The sequence below is a fragment of the Mustelus asterias genome, chromosome 19, assembly GCF_964213995.1.
Source record: "Mustelus asterias chromosome 19, sMusAst1.hap1.1, whole genome shotgun sequence".
In the NCBI taxonomy this organism is placed as follows: Eukaryota; Metazoa; Chordata; class Chondrichthyes; order Carcharhiniformes; family Triakidae; genus Mustelus; species Mustelus asterias.
Window position 1 is genome coordinate 26,095,110 of NC_135819.1, and position 26,464 is coordinate 26,121,573.

Here is a 26,464-nt window from a genome sequence, read left to right on the forward strand (position 1 = left end):
CGGAGTATCGAGTACAAAAGTTGGAGTGTTATGGTAAGGTTATATAAGGCATTGGTGAGGCCGAATTTGGAGTATTGTGTACAGTTTTGGTCACCTAGTTACAGGAAGGATGTAAATAAGGTTGAAAGAGTGCAGAGAAGGTTCACAAGGATGTTGCCGGGACTTGAGAAGCTGAGTTACAGAGAGAGATTGAATAGGCTGGGACTTTATTCCGTGGAATGAGCTGCCGGATAAAGTGGTAAATGTGGGGTCACTTTTAACATTTAAGAAAAACTTGGACGGGTTCATGGATGAGAGGGGTGTGGAGGGATATGGTCCAAGTGCAGGTCAGTGGGACTAGGCAAAAAATGGTTCGGCACAGCCAAGAAGGGCCAAAAGGCCTGTTTCTGAGCTGTAATTTTCTATGGTTCTATGCTGCAGACTATTGCTGACATGAAGCTGCCTCATAGGCTCAGGACCAAAGTTCCCTCAAATCTCTCTTTGAAGTATGTGGTCCATCTGCTGCACTGTGTGGCCCTTTAAAGATCGCTGTGCAGTTGCGCATACCACAACTAAAGAGACTGCAATTTGAGAGCAGTCTCTGCTCCGTGTGGTACATTCTAGATCGCTGCATGGTTGCACATCCACACAGCTCAGAGGGAACATTGCCTGGGACATGACTCTCTCACAAGCAGGGCAAATAAGTCCGGTTGAAAATATGCAGCCTAACAGTTTGTATGGTAGAGGCCAGTCACATGTTGAGTCACCTTTAGCAGTCATGCTTGGGATCACAAGATAATCCTGGTAGTCCAAATGCTCCATCACCTTAGCACAGCCGAGCGCATGACTGAATTGATCCTCCAATGGCCAGGTGGGCAATGGCAGCACATTGCGCAGGTTTAAAAAAATCACATGACTTCCAGTCTACACAGTTAACTGATTGTAGCTGGGCAGCTGTGCAGGAGAAGGAATAACCAGTTAATGGTAGGGCGTTGGGGAGAGTTACAGAACAAAGAGATCTAGGGATACATGTTCATAGCTCTTTGAAAGTGGAGTCACAGGTGGACAGAGTGGTGAAGAAGGCATTCAGCATGCTTGGTTTCATTGGTCAGAACATTGAATACAGGAGTTGGGACGTCTTGTGGAAGTTGTACAAGACATTGGTAAGGCCACACTTGGAATACTGTGTACAGTTCTGGTCACCCTATTATAGAAAGGATATTATTAAACTAGAAAGAGTGCAGAAAAGGTTTACTAGGATGCTGCTGGGACTTGATGGTTTGAGTTACAAGGAGAGGCTGGATAGACTGGGACTTTTTTCTCTGGAGCGTAGAAGGCTGAGGGGTGATCTTATAGAGGTCTATAAAATAATGAGGGGCATAGATCAGCGAGATAGTCAATATCTTTTCCCAAAGGTAGGGGAGTCTAAAGCTAGAGGGCATAGGTTTAAGGTGAGGGGGGAAAGATACAAAAGTGTCCAAAGGGGCAATTTTTTCACACAGAGGGTGGTGAGTGTCTGGAACAAGCTGCCAGAGATAGTAGTAGAGGCGGGTACAATTTTGTCTTTTAAAAAGCGTTTAGACAGTTGTTTGGGTAAGATGGGTATAGAGGGATATGGGCCAAATACGGACAATTGGGACTAGCTTAGGGGTTAAACAAAAAGGGTAGCATGGACAAGTTGGGCCGAAGGGCCTGTTTCCATGCGGTAAACCTCAATGACTCTAACCAGGTCAACGACCGATGAGACATTCATTAACCCTGCTGGAAGGGGCATGCACATTTACTGTGAATCAGGTCAGGGTTGGCTGAGATACCCTACAACCAGTCTGCCAAAAGGAAAGCATTTTCCGAACATACTATATGAAATAGTTTTTAATAAACTTTGTGATTTATTTTCCTTATGACTTGCACACCTATTAAAGGTGTGCAAGTAATATCTATCATTTGTCTTGATATTTATTTCAAGGAGAAATTTGATTCCGGGCTCAGATTTACAGGAGACCAGAAGTTGTTTGGAGTTGCATTCTCCAACAGGGACTGAAAACCCCAAGATGCTGACTTGAACCAGTGTTGAAGGGTGACTGACAGATAATCTGTAGTCATCATTTTGCCACGCTAACTCCATTAATAAATGATTTCATTAAGAGACAATTTATGAAAGCAATGAAATTGAAGCATGGATCTGATGAGCTGAATGTGGCCTCTTTCTGTGCCACAATGACTATGATATAATAATCCAGCTGAACTGCACTAGTGGTGGTACAGAAGTGGTTCACCAGGACATTTCTCCTTGGAGCATTTGAGCTCTAAGGAGAGACAGGATAGGTTTGGATTGTTTTCTGTAGAGCAGAGAAGGCTGAGGTGGGACACGAGTTCTCCGAGGCAGCAGTAATTTAGAATTAGCTGCAAACATGCCGCTGCTCTTGAAGATCATGAAACAAATCTCCTTTTGTTCACTAATGAAGTGTCTGAAAGTGCATCATTACAGGAATGATGTTGAGGCTTTGAAGAGACTACAAAGATTTACTAGCGTGGTTCCAGGGATGAGGGACTAGAAAAGCTGGGATTGCTCTCCTTATTGCAGAGGTTAAGAGGAGATCTAAAAGAGATATGCAAAGTTATGAGGTCATCTGACAAGAAAGCAGGGAAAAACAGTTTCTAGTGGCAGAAGGGTCAGTAACGCAAAGCCAGATAATTGGCAAAAAATGCCAAGCAGAAATGGACAGAATTCCCCCCCCCCACTCCCCTGCCACCACCCCCAAACAGTGAGTTAGTGTGATCTGGGGAACATGCTGGGTACAGTCGAACCAGATTCATTTGCAACATTCAAAACAGAATAAGATAAATAATTGAAGGGGGAAAGAAACTGAAGATCAATCAGGAAAGATCAGGGACTGGGACTCATGGGATCGCTCTAGCAAAGAGGTTGTACAGGCATGATGGGTTGAATGGCTCTTTCTGCATTGGATTATTCTATGATTAATTGTTTTTTAATAGTAGGGTCTCTTTTCTGCAGTTTCCAACATCATTCAAATACTTTTCATTCCGTTTCCTGTTTCTTACCAATTCAACACCAATGACACCAGCACCAATAACCACCAACTTCTCAGGAATCTGCTTCAGTGATAAGGCTCCCGTTGAAGACACAATGGTCTCTTCGTCAATCTGTGGGTATGGCACATAATATTGTTCATTTAGAAATTGAATTGAGAAACTGATAAAAAACATGAACAGATTTGAAACATAAAAAGCACCATCGTCAGGATGCTGAGAACTGGAATTGATGTTGATATGCCAACTCGAGCCTGCACCAGCATAGGTGCGATGGGCTGAATGGCCATCTTTGTACTGCAGTTTCCACAAAACTGTTTCCAAACTAGACACTCAGGCTGTGGACTAGACACTCAGAGGCTGGTGGAATTTGAATTCAACTCATAAATCTGCTATATAAAGCTAGTCTCTGTAATGCTGACCATGAAGCTATCATAGATTGCTGTAAAAAATCTATCTGGCTCACTAATATTCGAGGGAAGGAAATCTTCTGTCCCTAGCCAGTCTGGCCTACATGTGACTCCAGACCCACTGTCATATAGCTGACTCAACAGCCCTCTGAAATGGCTGAGCATGTTGTATTCAAGATGTTGGTTCATCATCACCTTCTCAAGGACAATTAGTGATGGGCAACAAATGTTGGCCTAGTCAGCAAAGTACAGCCCATAAAAAATAAAACAGGGGAAGAAAACCTTCCTTCAAGTTAACAGATGTACCTGAATTCCAGGAAAAGGTGTAACCTCTGACCCTGTGGCAATGAGTATGTTCTTGGAGTTGATGATTTGTGTGCTGCCATCACTGCACTGAGCTGTGACCTGGTTTTTCCCAGTAATCTTACCATGTCCTTGAACGTGTGTCACCTTGTAGAGATAGGGAAAGATATGAATAACTATCAACAACTTTTATTCTATCTAAATGCATGTCAAAACTTTTCAATAAGCAACATTCCAAATGGCATTTTAAAAATAAAATGCTGGGTGTTACGAACGTGGGACCTTACAAGATGGTTTTGTTTTAAAATGTCTCCTTAAAGTTAAAGTGAGATAGTGGCTGGTTAATTATACAACTAGTTAAAACCAATTCCAGGGCTTTGTAAGTTGCGTCTATAAAAACAGAAGCCAGTAAGCGCTGCTCTGTCTGCGCGCCGCGCGCCGCCCTGTCCGCGCGCCGCCCTGTCCGCGCGCCGAGCGCCGCCCTGTCCGCGCGCCGAGCGCCGCCCTGTCCGCGCGCCGAGCGCCGCCCTGTCCGCGCGCCGAGCGCCGCCCTGTCCGCGCGCCGAGCGCCGCCCTGTCCGCACGCCGAGCGCCGCCCTGTCTGCACGCCGAGCGCCGCCCTGTCTGCACGCCGAGCGCCGCCCTGTCTGCACGCCGAGCGCCGCCCTGTCCGCGCGCCGCCCTGTCCGCGCGCCGAGCGCCGCCCTGTCCGCGCGCCGAGCGCCGCCCTGTCCGCGCGCCGAGCGCCGCCCTGTCCGCGCGCCGAGCGCCGCCCTGTCCGCGCGCCGAGCGCCGCCCTGTCTGCGCGCCGAGCGCCGCCCTGTCTGCACGCCGAGCGCCGCCCTGTCTGCACGCCGAGCGCCGCCCTGTCTGCACGCCGAGCGCCGCCCTGTCCGCACGCCGAGCGCCGCCCTGTCCGCGCGCCGAGCGCCGCCCTGTCCGCGCGCCGAGCGCCGCCCTGTCCGCGCGCCGAGCGCCGCCCTGTCCGCGCGCCGAGCGCCGCCCTGTCCGCGCGCCGAGCGCCGCCCTGTCCGCGCGCCGAGCGCCGCCCTGTCCGCACGCCGAGCGCCGCCCTGTCTGCACGCCGAGCGCCGCCCTGTCTGCACGCCGAGCGCCGCTCTGTCTGCACGGTGAGTGCCGCTCTGTCTGCACGGTGAGTGCTGCTCTGTCTGCACGGTGAGTGCTGCTCTGTCTGCACGGTGAGTGCTGCTCTGTCTGCACGGTGAGTGCTGCTCTGTCTGCACGGTGAGTGCTGCTCTGTCTGCACGGTGAGTGCTGCTCTGTCTGCACGGTGAGTGCTGATCTGTCTGCACGGTGAGTGCTGCTCTGTCTGCACGGTGAGTGCTGCTCTGTCTGCACGGTGAGTGCTGCTCTGTCTGCACGGTGAGTGCTGCCTGGCTGTGAGGAGCGCTTTTGGAGTTGGGTGAAAACAGGGAGTTCGGTGAAACAAGCAGCAGAGGCCACAAGGGAGAGTGCTGATTGGTCAGTAAGTCCCACAAGGGAGAGTGCTGATTGGTCAGTAAGTCCCACAAGGAAGCGTGCTGATTGGTCAGTAAGTCCCACAAGGGAGCGTGCTGATTGGTCAGTAAGTCTCACAAGGGGGCGTGCTGATTGGTCAGTAAGTCCCACAAGGGGGCATGCTGATTGGTCAGTAAGTCCCACAAGGGAGCGTGCTGATTGGTCAGTAAGTCCCACAAGGGAGCGTGCTGATTGGTCAGTAAGTCCCACAAGGGAGCGTGCTGATTGGTCAGTAAGTGCTACGCTTGATTCTCTAAAACTGACAGAGTTCGGACTAAATAAAACTTAAAAGTGAATCACAGGAGGGCTCTGAATTGATTGGCTAATAGGGAGCTGTGCTAAATTTGAAAATCCATTTAAATTACTGGATAGAAATTGCGTTGAGACTGCGGTAATAAGGAGATATATCATAAAAAGTAAATTAAAAATTAAAAACCAAATTAAAAACTAAATAAAAGAGAGATGGAGGGTCAGGTGTTGTGTTGTATTTGCATGATGTGGGAGCTGGTGGACCCCACTGAGGTCCCCAGTAAGTGTAGGTTGCAGTAAGTGTTGGTTGCTTGAGGAACTCTGGCTCAGAGTGGATTAGCTGGATTCTGAGCTTCAGACGCTGCAACACATCAGGGACGGGAAGAGATACCTGGAAACTGTGTTCCAGGAGGCAGTCACACCTGAGATTAAATTTGGCCTTGAATTCGGTCAGGAGCAGGAAGGTGTGGCTGTGAGTGAGACAGATAGAGAGATCCAGGAGGTAGGGTTGCAGGAGTCTTAGTCCCTGAACTTGTCTAACAGGTTTGAGATTCTTGGGAATGGGTACTGTAGAGACGATGAGCAAATTGACCACGGCACCATGGTACAGGGAGCCGTTCAAGTGGGGGGAGAAAAAAGAAATGTCGTTGTACAAAGAACGAACAAAGAACAGTACAGCACAGGAAACAGGCCCTTCGGCCCTCCAAGCCTGTGCTGCTCATTGGTCCAACTAGGCCATTCGTTTGTATCCCTCCATTCCCAGACTGCTCATGTGACTATCCAGGTAAGTCTTAAACGATGCCAGCGTGTCTGCCTCCACCATCCTACTTGGCAGCGCATTCCAGGCCCCCACCACTCTCTGTGTAAAAAACATCCCTCTAATATCCGAGTTATACTTCGCCCCTCTCAGCTTGAGCCCGTGGCCCCTCGTGAACGTCACTTCTGATCTGGGAAAAAGCTTCCCACCGTTCACCCTATCTATACCCATCATAATTTTGTACATCTCTATTAGGTCTCCCCTCATTCTCCGTCTTTCCAGGGAGAACAAGCCCAGCTTACCCAATCTCTCCTCATAGCTAAGACCCTCCATACCAGGCAACATCCTGGTAAACCTTCTTTGCACTCTCTCTAAAGCCTCCACATCCTTCTGGTAGTGTGGCAACCAGAACTGGACGCAGTACTCCAAATGTGGCCTAACCAGCGTTCTATACAGCTGCATCATCAGACTCCAGCTTTTATACTCTATACCCCGTCCTATAAAGGCAAGCATACCATATGCCTTCTTCACCACCTTCTCCACCTGTGCTGCCACCTTCAAGGATTTGTGGACTTGCACACCTAGGTCCCTCTGTGTTTCTATACTCTTGATGGCTCTGCCATTTATTGTATAACTCCCCCCTGCGTAAGTTCTTCCAAAATGCATCACTTCGCATTTATCTGGATTAAATTCCATCTGCCATTTCTCCGCCCAATTTTCCAGCCTATCTATATCCTGCTGTATTGTCCGACAATGTTCATCGCTATCCACAAGTCCAGCCATCTTCGTGTCATCCGCAAACTTGCCGATAACATCAGTTACACCTTCTTCCAAATCATTTATATATATCACAAATAGCAGAGGTCCCAGTAGAGCCCTGCGGAACACCACTGGTCACAGACCTCCAGCTGGAAAAAGACCCTTCGACTGTTACCCTCTGTCTCCTGTGGCCAAGCTAGTTTTCTACCCATCTAGCCACCTCTCCTTGTATCCCATGAGCCTTAACCTTCTTAACCAACCTGCCTGTCACTAATGAGATTGTTCCGTTCTAAATGTGCATACATCCTGTCTCCAAGAATCCTCTCCAACAACTTCCCTACCACGGATGTCAAGCTCACTGGCCTATAATTACCCAGATTATCCCTGCTACCCTTCTTAAATAACGGTACCACATTCGCTATCCTCCAATCCTCAGAGACCTCACCTGTGTCCAATGAAGAGACAAAGATTTCCGTCAGAGGCCCAGCAATTACATCTCTTGTCTCCCTGAGCAGTCTAGGATAGATGCCATCAGGCCCTGGGGATTCTCAGGCCCTGGGGATTTGTAATTGGGGATAATATAGTTAGGGGCATTGACACTGTTCTCTGTGACCAGGATCGAGAATCCCGAGGGTTGTATTGCCTGCCTGGTGCTCAGGATATCTCATCTGGGCTGCAGAGGAACTTGGAGCGGGAGGGTAAAGATCCAGTCGTCGTGGTCCACGTAGGTACCAACGACATAGGTAGAACAGCAATGGAGGTTCTGATAAAGGAAAATGAACAGCTAGAAGCTAAAGTAAAAAGCAGAACCAAAAAGGTTAATAACCTCTGGTTACTACCTGAGCCACGAGCTAATTGGCACAGGATCAATAAGATTAAGGAGGTAAATGCATGGCTTAAAGATTGATGTGGGAGGAATGGGTTTGAATTCATGGGACATTGGTACCAGTATTGGGGAAGAGGGACCTGTTCCAATGGGAGGGTCTTCATCTGAATCGTGCTGGGACCAGAGTCCTGGCAAATCGTGTAACTAGGGCTGTAGATAGGGCTTTAAATAGTGGGGGGAGGGTTCAGTTGTATGGCGAATTAGAAAATCAAAGTTAAAGGAGAGGGCAGAAGTGCAGGTTAATGATGAGGACTTTCAACTAGTTAAAGGAGCCGAGGGCTCAGGAGAGGTTGGTAAAGTTTCCAGACCATGTAATAGAATAGGGAGTATAGAAGGTGGCAGGAATCTAACCTCAGCAGAGCAAAAAAGGTGACAAGTGTGAGAAGGGAGGTGGTCAATGAAGGACTGAGGGTGTTGTACCGAAATGCACACAGTATATGGAACAAGATAAATGAGCTTGTTGTGCACATTGAAATTGGCCGGTACGATGTTGCAGGCATCAGAGACGTGGCTGCAAGGGGATCAGTGCTGGGATCTAAATATCCAAGGATACGTGTCGTATCAAAGAGACAGGCAGGTGGGCAAAGGAGGCAGAGTTGCATTGTTAGTAAGGAATGAAGTTAAATTGATTGCAAGAAGCAATATAGGATCAGAAAGCATAGAATCTCTGTGGGTAGATTGAGGAATCGCAAAGGCAAAAAGATCCTGATGGGAGTTATGTACAGGCCCACTAGCAGTAGTCAGGATGTGGGACAGAAAATAAATCAGGAGATAGAAAAGGCATATAAAATGGACAATAAGAAAGAGGATGTGTTGGAAATTTTGAATAGCATCAAGATAGATAAGTTGCCGGGACCGGATGGGATGTACCCCAGGTTACTGTGGGAGGCGAGGGAAGAGATTGCAGAGCCTCTGGCGATGATCTTCGCGTCATCGATGGAGACGGGAGAGGTTCCGGAGGATTGTGGATGTGGTTCCTATATGCAAGAAAGGGAATAGGGATAGCCCAGGAAATTACCGACCGGTGAGTCTAACCTCAGTGGTTCGTAAGTTGATGGAGAAGATCCTGAGGGACAGGATTTATGAACATTTAGAGAAGTTTAGTATGCTCAAAAGTAGTCAGCACGGATTTGTCAAAGGCAAATCGTGCCTTACGAGCCTGGTGGAGTTCTTTGAAAATGTGACTAAACACATTGACGAAGGAAAAGCGGTAGATGTGGTTTACATGGACTTCAGCAAGGCGTTCGATAAGGTCCCCCATGCAAGACTTCTCGAGAAAGTGAGAGGGCATGGGAACCAAGGGGCTGTTGCCTTGTGGATCCAGAACTGGATTGCCTGCAGAAGGCAGAGATTGGTTGTAGATGGGTCTTTTTCTGAATGGAGGTCGGTCACCAGTGGTGTGCCCCAGGGATCTGTTCTGGGACCCTTGCTGTTTGTCATTTTCATAAATGACCTGGATGAGGAAGTGGAGGGATGGGTTGTTAAGTTTGCTGACGACACAAAGGTTGGTGGTGTTGTGGATAGTTTGGAGGGATGTCAGAAGCTGCAGCATGACATAGATAGGATGAAAGACTGGGCGGAGAAGTGGCAGATGGACTTCAACCTGAATAAATGTGCAGTGGTCCATTTTGGCAGGTCAAATGGGATGAAGGAGTATAATATCAAGGGTAAAGAATCAGAAGGACCTTGGGGTCTGGGTCCATAGGACTCTTAAATCGGCCTCGCAGGTAGAGGAGGTGGTTAAGAAGGCGTATGGTGTGCTGGCCTTCATCAATCGAGGGATTGAGTTTAGGAGTCGGGAGATAATGATGCAGCTTTATAAGACCCTCGTCAGACTCCACTTAGAGTACTGTGCTCAGTTCTGGTCGCCTCATTACAGGAGGGAAGTGAAAATTATTGAAAGGGTGCAGAGAAGATTTATAAGGATGTTGCCTGGATTGGCTGGCATGCCTCATGAGGATAGGCATGCCTCATGAGGAGCTCGGTCTTTTCTCCTTGGAGAGACAAAGGACGAGAGGTGACCTGATAGAGGTGTACAAGATGTTGAGAGGTATAGATCGGGTGGATTCTCGGAGGCTTTTTCCCAGGGCTGAAATGGCTGCTACGAGAGGACACAGGTTTAAGGTGCTGGGGAGTAGGTACAGAGGAGATGTCAGGGGTAAGTTTTTCACTCAGAGGGTGGTGGGTGAGTGGAATCGGCTGCCGTCAGTGGTGGTGGAGGCAAACTCGATAGGGTCTTTTAAGAGACTCCTGGATGAGTACATGGAACTTAATAGGATTGAGGGTTATAGGTAAGCCTATATATAAGCCTAGGTAGGTAGGGACATGACCGGCACAACTTGTGGGCCGAAGGGCCTGTTTGTGCTGTATTTTTTCTATGTTCTAAAAAAAAGCAATATTACAATAATCATGGGGGACTTCAATATGCAGGTGGACTGGGAAAATCAGGCAGGTAGGGATCACAAGAAAAGGAATTTGTGGAAAGTCTGAGGGATTTTTTTTGGAGCAGCTTGGGACTAGCTAGCTAGCTAGGGAACAAGCAATTCTGGATTTGATGTGTAATGAGGCAGACTTGATTAGGGAACTTAAGGTGAAGGAACTTTTAGGAAGCAGTGACCACAATATTATAGAATTTACCCTGCAGTTTGAAAGGGAGAAACTGGAATCAGATGTAACGGTATTACAATTAAATAAAGCTAACTACAAAGACATGAGGGAGGAACTGGCCAGAGTTGATTGTAAAGGGAACCTAGCAGGGAAGACAGTGGAACAGCAATGGCAGTTTTTGGGGGTTATTCGTGAGACACAACAGAAATTCATCCCAAGGAGGACGAGGCATCGATGGCTGACGAGGGAAGTCAAGCACAGCATAAAAGCAAAAGAAAAAGCAAAGTGGCGAGGATTAGTGGGAAGCCAGAGGATTGGGAAGCCTTTAAAAGTGAGCAGAACAAAACTAAAAAAGCAATAAGGGGGGAGAAGATGAAATATGAGTGTAAGCTAGCTAGTAATATAAAATAAGATAGGAAGAGTTTTTTTTCAGTATATAAAAAGGTAAGAGAGAGGCAAAAATAGACATTGGATCACTGGAAAATGAGGCTGGAGAAATAATCATAAGAAACGGCAGAGGAACTGAATAGTTACTTTGCATCAGTCTGCATCGTGGATGCCACAGGTGAGTGTAGTGGCCTTCACTAAGGAGAAGGTTCTGGGGAAACTGAAAGGTCTGAAGGTGGATAAATCACCTGGACCGGATGGATTACACCCCAGGGTTCCAAAAGAGATAGCTGAGGAAATTGTGGAGGCATTGGTGGTGATCTTTCAGGAATCACTGGAGGCAGTGAGGGTACCAGAGGACTGGAAAGCAGTCCTCTGCTGTTTAAGGGAGGGAGGGAGGCAGCAGACGGGAAATCATAGGTCAGTTAGCCTGACTTTGGTCATTGGCAAGATTTTGGAGTCCGTTATTAAAGATGAGGTTGCAGAGTACTTGGAAGTGCATGATAAAGTAGGACTGAGTCAGCATAGCTTCAACAAGGGGAGGTCATGCCTAACAAATCTGTTCGAGTTCTTTGAGGAGGTAACAAGGAAGTTAGATAAAGGAGAACCAGTGGACGTGATTTATTTAGATTTCCAGAAGGCCTTTGACAAGGTGCCGCATCGGAGACTGTTAAATAAGTTAAGTTCCCATGATGTTACGGGTAGGATCCTGGTATGGATAGAGGATTGGCTGACTGGCGGAAGGCAGAGCGTGGGGATAGAGGGTACTTTTTCAGGATGGCAGCCAATGACTAATGGTGTGCCTCAGGGGTCAGTGCTGGGACCACAACTTTTCACAATATACATTAACGATTTGGAAGAAGGAACTGAAGGCACTGTTGCTAAGTTTGCAGATGATACAAAGATGTGTAGAGGGACAGGTAGTATTGAGGAAGCAGGGGGGCTGCAGAAGGACTTGGACAGGTTAGGAGAGTGTGCAAAGAAGTGGCAGATGGAATACAATGTGGAAAAGTGTGAGGTTATGCACTTTGGAAGAAGGAATGGAGGCACAGACTATTTTCTAAATGGGGAAATGCTTAGGAAATCAGAAACATAAAGGCTTGGGAATCCTTGTTCAAGATTCTCTTAAGGTTAACGTGCAGTTTCATTCGGCAGTTAGGAAGGCAAATGCAATGTTAGCATTCATGTCGAGAGGGCTAGAATACAAGAGCAGGGATGTACTTGAGGCTCTTTAAGGCTCTGGTCAGACCCCATTTGGAGTATTGTGAGCAGTTTTGGGCCCCGTACCCAAGGAAGGATGTGCTGGCCTTGGAAAAGGTCCAGAGGAGATTCACAAGAATGATCCCTGGAATGAAGAGCTTGTTGTATGAGGAACGGTTGAGGACTCTGGGTCTGTACTCGTTAGAGTTCAGAAGGATGGGGGGGGATCATATTGAAACTTACAGGATACTGCAAGGCCTGAATAGAGTGGGCATGGAGAGGATGTTTCCATTAGTAGGAAAAACTAGAACCAGAGGGCACAACCTCAGACTAAAGGGATGATCTTTTGAAACAAAGATGAGGAGGAATTTCTTCAGCCAGAGAGTGGTGAATCTGTGGAACTCTTTGCCACAGAAGGCTGTGGAGGCCAGGTCATTGAGTGTCTTTAAGACAGAGATAGATATGTTCTTGATTAATAAGGGGATCAGGAGTTATGGGGAAAAGGCAGGAGAATGGGGATGAGAAAATATCAGCCATGATTGAATGGCAGAGCAGACTCGATAGGCCAAGTGGCCTAATTCTGCTCCTGTGCCTTATGGTCTTATAGAAGGTTCTGGATGAGGGGGTTGGTGGTTATTGTTGCAAAGTTGGGTAGAGTAATTGTAGATTGATATTTGTAAAATTGTAAAATGGTACAATAAAATTGTAAAATGGTACAATTTTACCATTGATTTTACCAAGCGTTTGATAAGGTCCCCCATGGTCAGCTTATGATGAAGGTAAGGAGGTGTGGGATAGAGGGAAGGTTGGCCGATTGGATAGGTAACTGGCTATCTGATCGAAGACAGAGGGTGGTGGTGGATGGAAAATTTTCGGACTGGAGGCAGGTTGCTAGCAGAGTGCCACAGGGATCAGTGCTTGGTCCTCTGCTATTTGTGATTATTATTCATGACCTAGAGGAGGGGGCTGAAGGGTGGATCAGTAAATTTGCTGATGACATCAAGATTGGTGGAGTAGTGGATGAGGTGGAGGGCTGTTGTAGGCTGCAAAGAGACAGATAGGATGCAAAGCTGGGCTGAAAAATGGCAAATGGAGTTTAACCCTGATAAATGTGAGGTGATTCATTTTGGTAGGACAAATTTAAATGTGGATTACAGGGTCAAAGGTAGGGTTCTGAAGACTGTGGAGGAACAGAGAGATCTTGGGATCCATATCCACGGATCACTGATGGTTGCCACTCAAGTGGATAAGAGCTGTGAAGAAGGCCTATAGTGTGTTAGCTTTTATTAACCAGCTGAGTTTAAGAGCCGTGGGGTTATGCTGCAACTATACAGGACTTTGGTGAGACCACATTTGGAATATTGTGTGCAGTTCTGGTCACCTCACTATAAGAAGGATGTGGAAGCACTGGAAAGAGTGCAAAGGAGATTTACCAGGATGCTGCCTGGTTTGGAGGGTAGGTCTTATGAGGAAAGGTTGAGGGAGCGAGGGCGGTTCTCTCTGGAGCGGAGGAGGTTGAGGGGAGACTTAATAGAGGTTTATAAAATGATGAAGGGGATAGATAGAGTGAACGTTCAAAGACTATTTCCTCGGGTGGATGGAGCTATTACAAGGGGGCATAACTATAGGGTTCATGGTGGGAGATATAGGAAGGATGTCCGAGGTAGGTTCTTTACTCAGAGAGTGGTTGGGGTGTGGAATGGACTGCCTGCAGTGATAGTGGAGTCAGACACTTTAGGGACATTTAAGCGGTTATTAGATAGGCACATGGAGCACACCAGGATGATAGGGAGTGGGATAGCTTGATCTTGGTTTCAGATAAAGCTCGGCACAACATCGTGGGCCGAAGGGCCTGTTCTGTGCTGTACTCTTCTGTGTTCTATGGTAGGGAGAAAGCACTGCATGGTCCCATTAAAAAGTGGTGACCACACTTTTAACATTTAAGAAAAACTTGGACGGGTTCATGGATGAGAGGGGTGTGGAGGGATATGGTCCAAGTGCAGGTCAGTGGGACTAGGCATAAAATGGTTCGGCACAGACAAGAAGGGCCAAAAGGCCTGTTTCTGAGCTGTAATTTTCTATGGTTCTATCACTTCACTCACTTTTTATAGATTATAAGGCAAGACACTCTTCTTTGGGTGTTTTGGTTTTAGTTCTCAGAGAGGAGAATCAACTTCTGCTTTATAACAGTTACTCTAAACCTCTGCAAAGAGATAGAATCTAGTTGTTATGGAGAAAGAAATTCAACTCAGAACCTACTGAAAATAAAGTGACAGCTTTCATACCTTGGAAAGTCAGGTTTCATAATGAATGCATAGTTGATGTGCAATGATCAAATACTCAAAATACATAAATCAAATACCAAATATGAGATTCTGCTCAAATGTAATCAATGTAGGACCCTAGTATCATCTGACTGGCCTTTAGTTTGTAGTTGCATCCTTACTTGACACCACACGGTCCTGGGCCTGTGCAAAAATACACATTGTTTTATCACAGAGTAAATGCTGCAAAGCCCAAGTTGAATGAGCTCAGTTTTGGGGTCTGGACTTCCCAGCAATTTGGTTCCATAAGATTAAAGAATTAAGTTATAGAATTGTAGAGAGATATACAGCATGAAACAGGCCCAACTCGTCCATGCCGACCAGGTTTCCTAAACTGAACTGGTCCCAACTGCCTGCGTTTGGCTCATATCCGTCTAAACCTTTCCTGTCTATTAACTTGTCCAAATGTATTTTAAATGTTGCAATTGTACCCACCTCCCTTGGCACCTCATTCCATGTACGCATCACCCTCTGTGTGACAAAGTTGCCCCTCAGGTCCCTTTTAAGTCTTTCCCCTCTCACCTTAAACCTATGCCTCTAGTTTTGGTCTCCCCTACCCTGGAGAAAAGATAACCCTCCATGATTTTATAAACCTCTATAAGGTCACCCCTCATCCTCCTACGCTCTAGGGAAAAAAGTCCCAGCCTATCCAACCTCTCCCTATAATTCAAACCTTGCTTGTAAATCTTTTTTGCATCTTTTCCAGTTTAATAACATCCTTCCTATAGCAGGGTGAACAGAATTGTACTCAATGCTCCAAATGTGGCCTTATCAATGTCTTGTACAGTTGTAACATATCGTCCCAACTCCTGTACTCAATGCTGACCGATGAAGGCTAAGTGTGCCAAATGTCATCTTCACCACCCTGTCTACCTGTGACGCCACTTTCAAGGAACTATGTACCTGCACCCCTAGGCTCTCTGTTCAACAACACTCCCCAGGACCCGACCATTAACTGTGTAAGTTCTGCCGGGTTTGCCTTACCAAAATGCAACACCTCACATTTATCTGAATTAAACTCCATCAACCCAGTTGCTCAATTCCTCAGCCCACTGACCCAGCTGATCAAGATCCTTCACTGTCCACTACACCATCGATTTTGGTGTCATCCGCAGACTTACTAACCATGCCTCCTATTAGTTCTGCAATCAGTTTCCTTAGCTTTTATTACATAGGAACACAGGAATGTATTGTGTACCTTGCTACTTCAACACTGACACACATTGTTTCTATGCCTGTGTTTTTTATACACATTAGATTCAAGTTTGAAGTAGCTTCTAATTTCTGTTATTAGATTAAGGCTGTGCGCCATTTTGTACTCTTAATTAATCGTTGGAAGCACTGGCAGTCACTCCTGCTCTAACAAGAACTCAACAGGAAATCTATAGGCATTTGGGACAATGAACCTAAATGTTAATCACTGGTACTTGGCATCACGTTGCAAATAAGCAGACAAAGAAAAAAATTCAAGGTACCAGGCTGGTAAAAGTAGGAAAAATCCTAAGATTAAAGGTACAAACAATTTGTACCTTTAAGACTTGATGAGCTGTAAGTATTCGCATTCCAACCATTATTTTGTAAATTGAGTTTGTGTCTTTATATGCCCTGTTTGTGAACAGAATTCCCACCCACCTGAAGAAGGAGCTAAGGCTCCAAAAACTAGTGGCTTTTGCTACCAAATAAACCTGTTGGACTTTAACCTGGTGTTGTTAAACTTCTTACTGTGTTTACCCCAGTCCAACGCCGGCATCTCCACACCGGGGAGGTGCCAGAGGACCGGAGAACAGTTCATGTGGTCCCACTATCTAAGAAAGGTTGTAGAGACAAGACAGGGAACTACAGGCCAGTGAGCCTCACATCTGTGGTTGGGAAACTACTGGAGAAGATTCTGAAGGAGAGAATCTATCTCCATTTGGAGAGGCAAGGTTTGATTAGGGATAGTCGACATAGTTTTGTCAGAGGGATGTCATGCCTAACAAATTTGATTGAATTTTTTGGGCATGTAACCCAAGTGTGTGGATGAGGGCAGTATGGTTGATGTAGTTTGCATGGATTTCAGCAAAGCCTTTGACAAAGTCCCACATGGGAGACTTATTAAGAATGCTAATACACATTGGATAAATCTGACAAGGTGGATTCATAATTGGCTTAGCGGTAGGAGACAGAGGATGGTGACAGACGGCTGCTTTAGAGACTGGAGGCCAGTGACCAGTGGCGTACCACAGGGATTCGTGCTGGGCCCCCTACTATTCGCCATTTATATAAATGACATAGATGACTGGCAAATGAGATGGTCAAGTGGGCGGATAAGTGGCAGATGGAATTTAACCTTGAAAAGTGAGAGATGTTGCACTCTGGAAGGAGTAATTTGACAAGGACATAAACTCTGAAAGGTCTGACACTGGGAAGTTCCGAAGAACAAAGGGACCTTGGCGTGTTTGCCCATAGATCTCTGAAGGTGGAAAGTCAGGCAAATAGAAACATAGAAAAACTACAGCACAAAACAGGCCCTTCGGCCCCACAAGTTGTGCCGAACATATCCCTACCTTTTAGGCCTACCTATAACCCTCCATCTTATTAAGTCCTATGTACTCATCCAGGAGTCTCTTAAAAGACCCCATTGAGTTTGCCTCCACCACCACTGACGGCAGCCGATTCCACTCGCCCACCACCCTCTGAAAAACTTCCCCCTAACATTTCCCCTGTACAGCACCTTAAACCTGTGTCCTCTCGTAGCAGCCATTTCCACCCTGGGAAAAAGCCTCTGAGAGTCCACCCGATCTATGCCTCTCAACATCTTATATACCTCTATTAGCTCTCCTCTCATCCTACGTCTCTCCAAGGAGAAAAGACCGAGCTCCCTCAGCCTATCCTCATAAGGCATGCCACTCAATCCAGGCAACATCCTTATAAATCTCCTCTGCACCCTTTCAATCTTTTCCACATCCTTCCTGTAATGAGGTGACCAGAACTGAGCACAGTACTCCAAGTGGGGTCTGATGTGGGTCTTATATAGCTGCATCATTATCCCCGGACTCCTAAACTCAATCCCTCGATTGATAAAGGCCAGCACACCATACGTCTTCTTAACCACCTCCTCCACCTGCGGGGCCGATTTTAGAGTCCTATGGACCCGGACCCCAAGGTCCTTCTGATCCTCTACAGTACTAAGAGTCTTTCCCTTTATATTGTACTCCATCACATTCGACCTGCCAAAATGGACCACTACGCACTTATCTGGGTTGAAGTCCATCTGCCACTTCTCCGCCCAGTCTTGCATCCTATCTATGTCCCTCTGTAACTTCTGACATCCCTCTAGACTATCCACGACCCCACCAACCTTCGTGTCGTCGGCAAACTTAACAACCCATCCCTCCACTTCCTCATCCAGGTCATTTATGAAAATGACAAACAGCAAGGGTCCCAGAACAGATCCCTGGGGCACACCACTGGTGACCGACCTCCATTTAGAAAAAGACCCATCTATACACACACTCTGCCCCCTTTGGGCAAGCCAGTTCTGGATCCACAGTGCAGCAGCCCCTTGGATCCCATGCCCTCTCACTTTTTCTAGAAGCCTTGCATAGGGGACCTTATCGAACGCCTTGCTAAAATCCATATAAACCACATCTACCGCTTTCCCTTCGTCAATGTGTTCAGTCACATTTTCGAAGAACTCCACCAGGCTCGTAAGGCACGATCTGCCTCTAACAAAACCATGCTGAGTATTCTTGAGCATACTAAACCTCTCTAAATGCTCATAAATCTTGTCCCTCAGGATCTTCTCCATCAGCTTACCAACCACTGAGGTTAGACTCACCGGTCGGTAATTTCCTAGGCTATCCCTATTCCCCTTCTTGAAAATAGGAACCACATCCGCAATCCTTCAATCCTCTGGCACCTCTCCCATCTCCATAGACGATGCAAAGATCATCGCCAGAGGCTCTGCAATCTCTTCCCTCGTCTCCCACAGTAACTTGGGGTACATCCCATCCGGACCTGGTGACTTATCTATCCTGATGCTATTCAAAGATTCCAGCACAACCTCTTTGTTAAAGCCCACATACTCAATCTTTTCAGTCCACCGCAAGCCCGCAGTACATCCACCCAGGTCCTCCTTCTCTGTGAAAACTGAGGCAAAATACTCATTAAGCACCTCTGCCATTTCTACTGGTTCCGTACGGATTTTCGCACCTTCACCTTTTATAGGCCCTATTCCTTCACGTCTCATCCTTTCACTCTTCACATATTTATAGAACGCCTTAGGGTTTTCCATAATTCTACCTGCCAAGGCCTTCTCGTGACCCCTTCTGGCTCTCCTAATTTCCTTCTTTAGTCCCTTCCTACAAGCCGTATACTCATCTAGATCCCTATCTTCGCCAAGCTCTCTGAACCTTTTGTACGCTTTCCTTTTCTTCTCGACTAGGTCCCGCACAGCTTTCGTGCACCATGGTTCCTTTAACCTACCAACTCCTCCCTGTCTGCTCGGAACATTGTCCTGTAGAACTCTAGACAGACATTCCTTGAAAAACTGCCACCTCTCTTCAGTACATTTCCCCGAGAATACCTCCTTCCAATTTACTCCTCTAATTAGCTGCCTTATGTCTTCATATTTCCCCTTACTCCATATAAACGCTTTCCTAGCTTGCCTGACCCTCTCTTTTTCCAATGCAAGCCTAAAGGAGATAGAGTTATGATCGCTATCCCCAAGATGCTCTCCCACTGAGATCTGACACCTGTCCAGCTTCATTGGTCAGTATCAGATCAAGTACAGCCTCTCCTCTTGTAGGCTTGTCCACATGCTGTGTCAGGAAACCCTCCTGAACACACCTAACGAACTCCTCCCCATCTAATCCCCTTACCCTAGGGATATTCCAATCTATGTTTGGGAAATTAAAGTCTCCCATCACAACAACTCTGCTATTATTGCAACTCTCCAGGATCTGTTTCCCTATCTGCTCCTCCACCTCCCTGTTACTATTGGGCGGCCTATAGAAAACTCCCAGCAAAGTGATCGACCCCTTCCCACTCCGAACTTCCACCCACAGAGACTCTGTAGACAATCCCTCCACAGCATACACCTTCTCTACAGCTGTGACACTATCCCTGATCAGCAGTGCCACTCCACCCCCTCTCTTGCCTCCCTCCCTGTCCTTCCTGAAACATCTGAATCCCGGCACCTGGAGTATCCAGTCCTGTCCCTGAGACATCCAAGTCTCCGTAATGGCCACCACATCACACTTCCAGGCATCCATCCACGCTCTGAGCTCATCCGCTTTATTCACTATACTCCTGGCATTAAAGTAAACACATCTCAATCCTTTGGTCTGAGCTCTCCCCTTCTCTATCCCCCATCCATCCTCCCTTTTGCACTGTCTATAACCCTTCTCTGTTTGCGAGCTAACTTCCTCGCTCCCAGTCACCTCGTCTCGATCCCCTCCCCCCAACCTATCTAGTTTAAACTTTCCCCAGTAGCCTTAGACAACCTTGCCGCCAAGATATTGGTCCCCCTGGGATTCAAGTGCCACCCGTTTTTTGTGTACAGCTCACACCTGCCCCTAAAGAGGTCCCAATGGTCCAGGCACCTGAATCCCTGCCCCCTGCACCAGTCCCTCAGCCACACATTCATCCTCCACCTCACTCCATTCCTGCCCTCACTCTCCCGTGGCACAGGCAGCAATCCTGAGATTACTACCTTTGCCTTCCTCCTTCTCAGCTGTCTCCCTAATTCCCTATACTCTCTTTTCATGACCCCTTCCCCCTTCCTTCCCACATCAGCGGTACCAATATGTACCGCTACCTCTGGCTCCTCTCCCTCCCCCCTCAGGATTTCTGGGAGTTGACCAGCGACATCCTGGATCCCGGCCCCAGGGAGGCAGACCACCATCCAAGACTCCCGCCTGCCTCCGCAAAAACGCCTGTCCGACCCCCTTACTGTCAAGTCCCCGATTAACACTGCCTTCCTCCCCTTTTCCTTAGCCCGCTGAGTTACAGGGCCGGACTCCACTCTGGAGACACGGCCACTGCTGCTTCCCCCAGGCGGGCTGTCCCCCCCAGCAGTACTCAGGCAGGAGTACTTGTTGTGTAGGGTGGTGAAAAAGGCATATGGCACACTCTCCTTTATCAATCGGGGTATAGATTACAAAAGCAGAAAGGTCATGATGGAGTTGTATAGAACTTTGGTGAGGCCACAGCTGGAGAACGGTGTGCAGTTCTGGTCACCACATTATAGGAAGGATGTGAACGCACTGGAAGGGTGCAGAGGACATTCACCAGGATGCTGCCGGGGACGGAACATTTATGTTATGGAGAAAGGTTGGATAGGCTTGGGTTGTTTTCGTTGGAGCAGAGAAGACTGAGGGGTGACCTGATTGAGGTGTGTAAGATTATGAGGGACATGGAATGGGGGATAGGGAGCAGCTGTTCCCCTTCGTTGAAGGGTCCATTACGAGGGGATACAAGTTAAAAGTGAGGGGTAGGAGGTTTAGGGGGGATTTGAGGAAAAACCTTTTTACTCAGAGGGTGGTGATGGTCTGGAATGCACTGCCTGGGAGGATGGTGGAGGCGGGATGCCTTACATCCTTTAAAAAGTACCTGGATGAGTACTTGGCACGCTATAACATTCAAGACTATGGGCCAAGTGCTGGCAAATGGGATTAGGTAGCAGGTCAGGGCATTTCTTGCGTCGCTGCAGATGACACAAAGTGGAAAAGTGAATCGTGTGGAGGGCGTAGAAGGTCTGCAGAGGCTGAGCGAGTGGGCGAGGATCTGGCAGATGGAGTATAACGTTGACAAATGCGAGGTTATTCACTTTGGAAGAAATAATAGCAAATTGGATTATCTAAATGGAAAAAAATTACAACATGCTCCTGTGCAAAGGGACCTGGGGGTCCTTGTGCATGAGACGCAAAAACCCAGTCTGCAGGTGCAACAGGTGATCAAGAAGGCAAATGGAATGTTGGCCTATATCGCAAGGGGGATAGAATATAAAAGCAGAGATGTCTTGCTGCATCTGTACAGGGCATTGGTGAGGCCGCAGCTGGAATACTGTGTGCAGTATTGGTCCCCTTATTTGCGGAAGGATATATTGGCCTTGGAGGGAGTGCAGAGAAGGTTCACCAGGTTGATACCAGAGATGAGGGGTGTTGATTATGAGGAGAGACTGAGCAGATTGGGTTTGTACTCGTTGGAATTTAGAAGGCTGAGGGGGGATCTTATAGAGACTTATAAGATAATGAAGGGGCTGGATAGGGTAGAGGTGGAGAGATTCTTTCCACTTAGAAAGGAAGCTAGAACTAGAGGTCACAGCCTCAAAATAAAGGGGGGTCAGTTTAGGACAGAGTTGAGGAGGAACTTCTTCTCTCAGAGGGTGGTGAATCTCTTGAATTCTCTGCCCACTGAAGTGGTGGAGGCTACCTCGTTGAATATGTTTAAATCACGGATAGATGGATTCCTGATCGGTAAGGGAATTAGGGGTTATGGGGATCAGGCGGGTAAGTGGAACTGATTCGCTTCAGATCAGCCATGATCTTATTGAATGGCGGGGCAGGCTCGAGGGGCTAGATGGCCTACTCCTGCTCCTATTTCTTATGTTCTTATGATGTGGCAAAGGGCCTCTTCTGCATTGTTGTATTCTGTGATACCATATTATCTCTGTAGAAAGCCATGAAATAACAAGAGAATCTACAATGAAGGGGACAGTCTCACAAGCTACTGACACAGAGGGTCAGTCAGGAGATAACAGGAAATTACATCTGTATCTGACTGTCACCCTTAGTAAACCAATCAGAAGCCGATCACACACCCCGTAAACCAACATGGACTGATCACACATTGCCTGAACAAAACCTCAGGAACACGGAGAGGGACAGGTAGTATGGAGGAAGCAGAAGGGTTGCAGAAGGACTTGGACAGGCTAGGAAGTGGGCAAAGAAGTGGCAGATGGAATACAATGTGGAAAAGTGAGGTTATGCATTTTGGAAGGAGGAATGGACTATTTTCTAAATGGGGAAATGCTTAGGAAATCAGAAGCACAAGGAGACTTGGGAGTCCTTGTTCAAGATTCTCTTCAGGTTCTCTCAGCAGTTAGGAAGGCAAATGCAAGTTAGCATTCATGTTGAGAGGGCTAGAATACAAGAGCAGGGGTGTACTTGAGGCTGTATAAGGTTCTGGCCAGACCCTATTTGGAATATTGTGCGCTGCTTTGGGCCCCGTCTCTAAGGAAGGATGTGCTGGCCTTGGAATGATTCCTGGAACGAAGAGCTTGTCATATGAGGAACGGTTGAGGACTCTGGGTCTGTACTCGTTGGAGTTTAGAAAGATGAGGGGGGGATCTTATTGAAACTTACAGAATACTGCGAGGCCTGGATAGAGTGGACATGGAGAGGATGTTTCCACCAGTAGGAAAAACTAGAACCAAAGGGCACAACCTTAGGTTAAAGGGATGATCCTTTAAAACAAAGATGAGGAGGAATTTCTTCAGCCAGAGAGTGGTGAATCTGTGGAACTCTTTGCCACAGAAGGCTGTGAGGCCAGGTCATTGAGTGTCTTTAAGACAGAGATAGGTACATTCTTGATTAATAAGGGGATCAGAGGTTATGGGGAAAAGGCAGAAGAATGGGGATGAGAAAAGTATCAACCCAGGACTCTGCTAATACTTCAACCAGGTAAGTATGGATGGGGAAGGAAAGACCTGGATAGGTAAAGGACGTTTTGGCTAGAGCATTTTACTGTGCTAAAAAATGTGACCACTTTTTCAGGAATCAGAGAATTTAACATGCAGGGTATGCAAGAGAAATCAGGAATGGAACAGGATGCTGGGCAAGCAACAGGAACAGGTTGCTGCTGTGGAGAGGGGGCATGCTCTTTCAGCAACACCACATCCCAGCTGACCAAACAAGAACAATCCATTCCTCTCAATCTCACCAACCAAGGTCAAGATAAGCAAAAGAATTTGGGGTTAAAGGAAGCAATTACGGGACTGCTAGTTGGAAGACACTCAGTCAGGTTAAAATACTGTAAGAAAAAATAACTTGTGTGCAAGATGGAGCTTGGGTGGGATTGTTGTCAGTGCAGACTCAATGGGCCAAATGACCTCCTTCTGCACTGTAGGGATTCTATAATTCTATCGAAGATGGAGAATGGAACTTGTATGTAGATGCAGAGGCTGTGGGAAGAATTTTAAATGAATATTTTGTCTCCATGTTTACAAAGGGAAAGGATGATGCAGGTTATTAAATTACCTTGGAAATAAGTGGACGTATTAGTGAAAGGCAACATGGTTTTGTGAAGGGGAGGTCGTGTCTCACGAACTTGATCGAGTTTTTTGAGGAAGTGACGAAGATGATTGATGAGGGTAGGGCAGTGGATGTTGTCTACATGGCCTTTGACAAGGTCCCTCACGGCAGACTGGTGCAGAAGGCGAAGTTGCATGGGATCAGAGGTGAGCTGGCAAAGTGGATACAAAACTGGCTCGGTCAAAGAAGACAGAGGGTAGCAGTGGAAGGGTGTGTTTTTGAATGGAGGGCTGTGACAAGTGGTGTTCCTCAGGGATCAGTGCTGGGACTTTTGCTGTTTGTAATATATGTGAATGATTTGGAGGAAAATGTAACTGGATTGATTAGTAAGTTTGCGGATGACACAAAGGTTGGTGGATTTGCGGATAGCGATGAGGACCATCAGAGGATGCAGCAGGATATAGATCAGTTGAAGACTTGGGCGGAGAGATGGCAGATGGAGTTTAATCCAGACAAATGTGAGGTAATGCATTTTGGAAGGTCTAATACAAATAGGAAATATACAGTAAATGGCAGAACCCTTAAGAGTATTGATAGGCAAAGGGATCTGGGTGTACAGGTACACAGGTCACTGAAAGTGGCAATGTAGGTGGAGAAGGTAGTCAAGAAGGCATCCGGCATGCTTGCCTTCATCGGCCGGGGTATTGAGTTAAAAAATTTACAAGTCATGTTGCAGCTTAATAGAACCTTAGGTTAGGCCGCATTTGGAATATAGTGTTCAATTCTGGGTGCCACACTACCAGAAAGATGTGGAGGCTTTGGAGAGGGTACAGAAAAGATTAACCAGGATGTTGCCTGGTATGGAGGGCATTAGCTATGAGGAGAAGTAGGGGAAACTTGGTTTGTTCTCACTGGAGCGACGGAGGTTGAGGGGAGACCTGATAGAAGTCTACAAGATTATGAGAGGCATGGACAGAGTGGATAGTCAGAAGCTTTTCCCCAGGGTGGAAGAGTCAGTTACTAGGGGGCATAGGTTTAAGGTGTGAGGGGCAAGGTTTAAAGGAGATGTACAAGGCAGATTTTTTACACAGAGAGTAGTGGGTGCCTGGAACCCGTTGCCGGGGAATGGAGTGGGAGTGGATACGGTAGTGACTTTTAAGGGGCGTCTTGACAAGTACATGAATAGGATGGGAATAGAGGGATATGGTCCCCGGAAGGGTAGGGGGTTTTAGTTAAGTCGGGAAGCATGGTCGGTGCAGGCTTGGAGGGCTGAAGGGCCTGTTCCTGTGCTGTAAGTTTCTTTGTTCTTTGTACCAGGCGGAACACAGATATTGGATGGGTTAATCATAGGGAGGAAATACTCGAAGGGGTGGAATCCCTGAACATTGATTAAGTTGCCAGGGTCAGATGGATTGTTTCTGAAGCTGCTGAAGGCGAGGGAAGAGATAGCAGATGATGTTTAAGGAGGATTTCCCAATCCTCACTAGATACAGGAGAGCTAGCGGAGGACTGGAGAAATGCAAACAGAGTTTCATTGTTTAAAAAAGAACTGAAGGAAATGTCAAACAATTATGGGCCAGTTAGTCTTACATCGGTGGTGGACAAATTAGTAGAATCAATCCTGAGAGATAGAATTAACTGTCACGCAGAAAGGCTTGGACTAGTCAGCGATGATCAGCATGGATCTGTTAAAGGAAGGTGTTGCCTCACAAACTTAATTGAATTCTTTGAGGACAAGAAGGGTTAATGAAGGTAGTGCAGTGGATGTTATGTACATGGATTTTAGCAAGGCGTTTGACAAGGTCCCACACGGCAGATTAGTCAAAAAAGTAAAAGCCCATGGGGTGCAAGATAATGTGGCAAATGGATCCAAAGTTGGCTTAGTAACAGGGAACAAAGAGTCATGGTTGATGGATGCTCTTGTGAATGGAAAGTTGTTTCAAGTGGTCTTCCACAGAGCTCACTGTTGAGAGCCTTGCTATCTGTGTTATAGATTAACAATTTGGACGTAAACACGGGTGACATGATTGGAAAATTTGCATACGACACAAAGATTGGCCGAGTAGTGGATAGTGTAGAGGATAGCTATAATCTACAAAACAATATCGATGGATTGGTGGGGTGGATGGTAAAATGGCAGATGTATTTTAACAGAGAGGTAATGCATTTAGGGAGATCAAACAGTTATAGGGAATACAAAATAAATGGGAATATACTAAGAGGGGTAAATGAAGTGAGAGATCTTGGCGTACAGGTAGACAGATCTCTAAAGGCAGCAGTTCAAACAGACAAGGTTGCAAAGAAGGCATATTGGTAGAAGTATAGAATATAAAAGGATGTAATGTTGGAATTGTATAAAACACTGGTGGGGCCACAACTGGAGTATTGTGTGCAGTTCTGATCATATTACAGGAAGGACGTAATTGCTCCGGAGAAAGTGCAGAGGAGGTTTATAAGAATGTTGCCAGGGCTTTGATGAGAGATTGGATCGGTTGGGGTTATTTTCCTTGGAACAAAGGTGGCTGAGGAGTGACTTGATAAGAGGTGTACAAAATTATGAGGGGAAGAGACAGAGTGGACAGGATAAAATTATTTCTCTTGGAAGAGTTCTATAGGGGACACAGATTCAAAACAAGTGGCAGTCTGTGTGGAGGGGACAAGAAGAACTTATTAAAAAAAATAGAGTATGAAGGGTCTTAGCTATGAGGAGAGATTGGGTAAACTGGGGTTGTTCTCCCTGGAAAGATGGAGAATGAGGGGAGATCTAATAGAGGTGTACAAGATTATGAAGGGGATAG

General features: G+C 46.7%; 1 protein-coding gene across 1 annotated transcript in view; it reads right to left on the reverse strand.

The window, feature by feature from the left end:
- dld (deltaD) overlaps nucleotides 1–26,464 on the reverse strand; it is a 66,385-nt gene that overhangs the window by 20,021 nt on the left and 19,900 nt on the right. The window contains exons 7-8 of the mRNA XM_078235148.1: nucleotides 3,747–3,890; nucleotides 3,043–3,144 (exon numbers count right to left, since the gene is read on the reverse strand). Of these exons, the coding sequence (XP_078091274.1) occupies nucleotides 3,043–3,144; nucleotides 3,747–3,890 (246 nt within the window). The remainder of the gene's footprint in view (nucleotides 1–3,042; nucleotides 3,145–3,746; nucleotides 3,891–26,464) is intronic.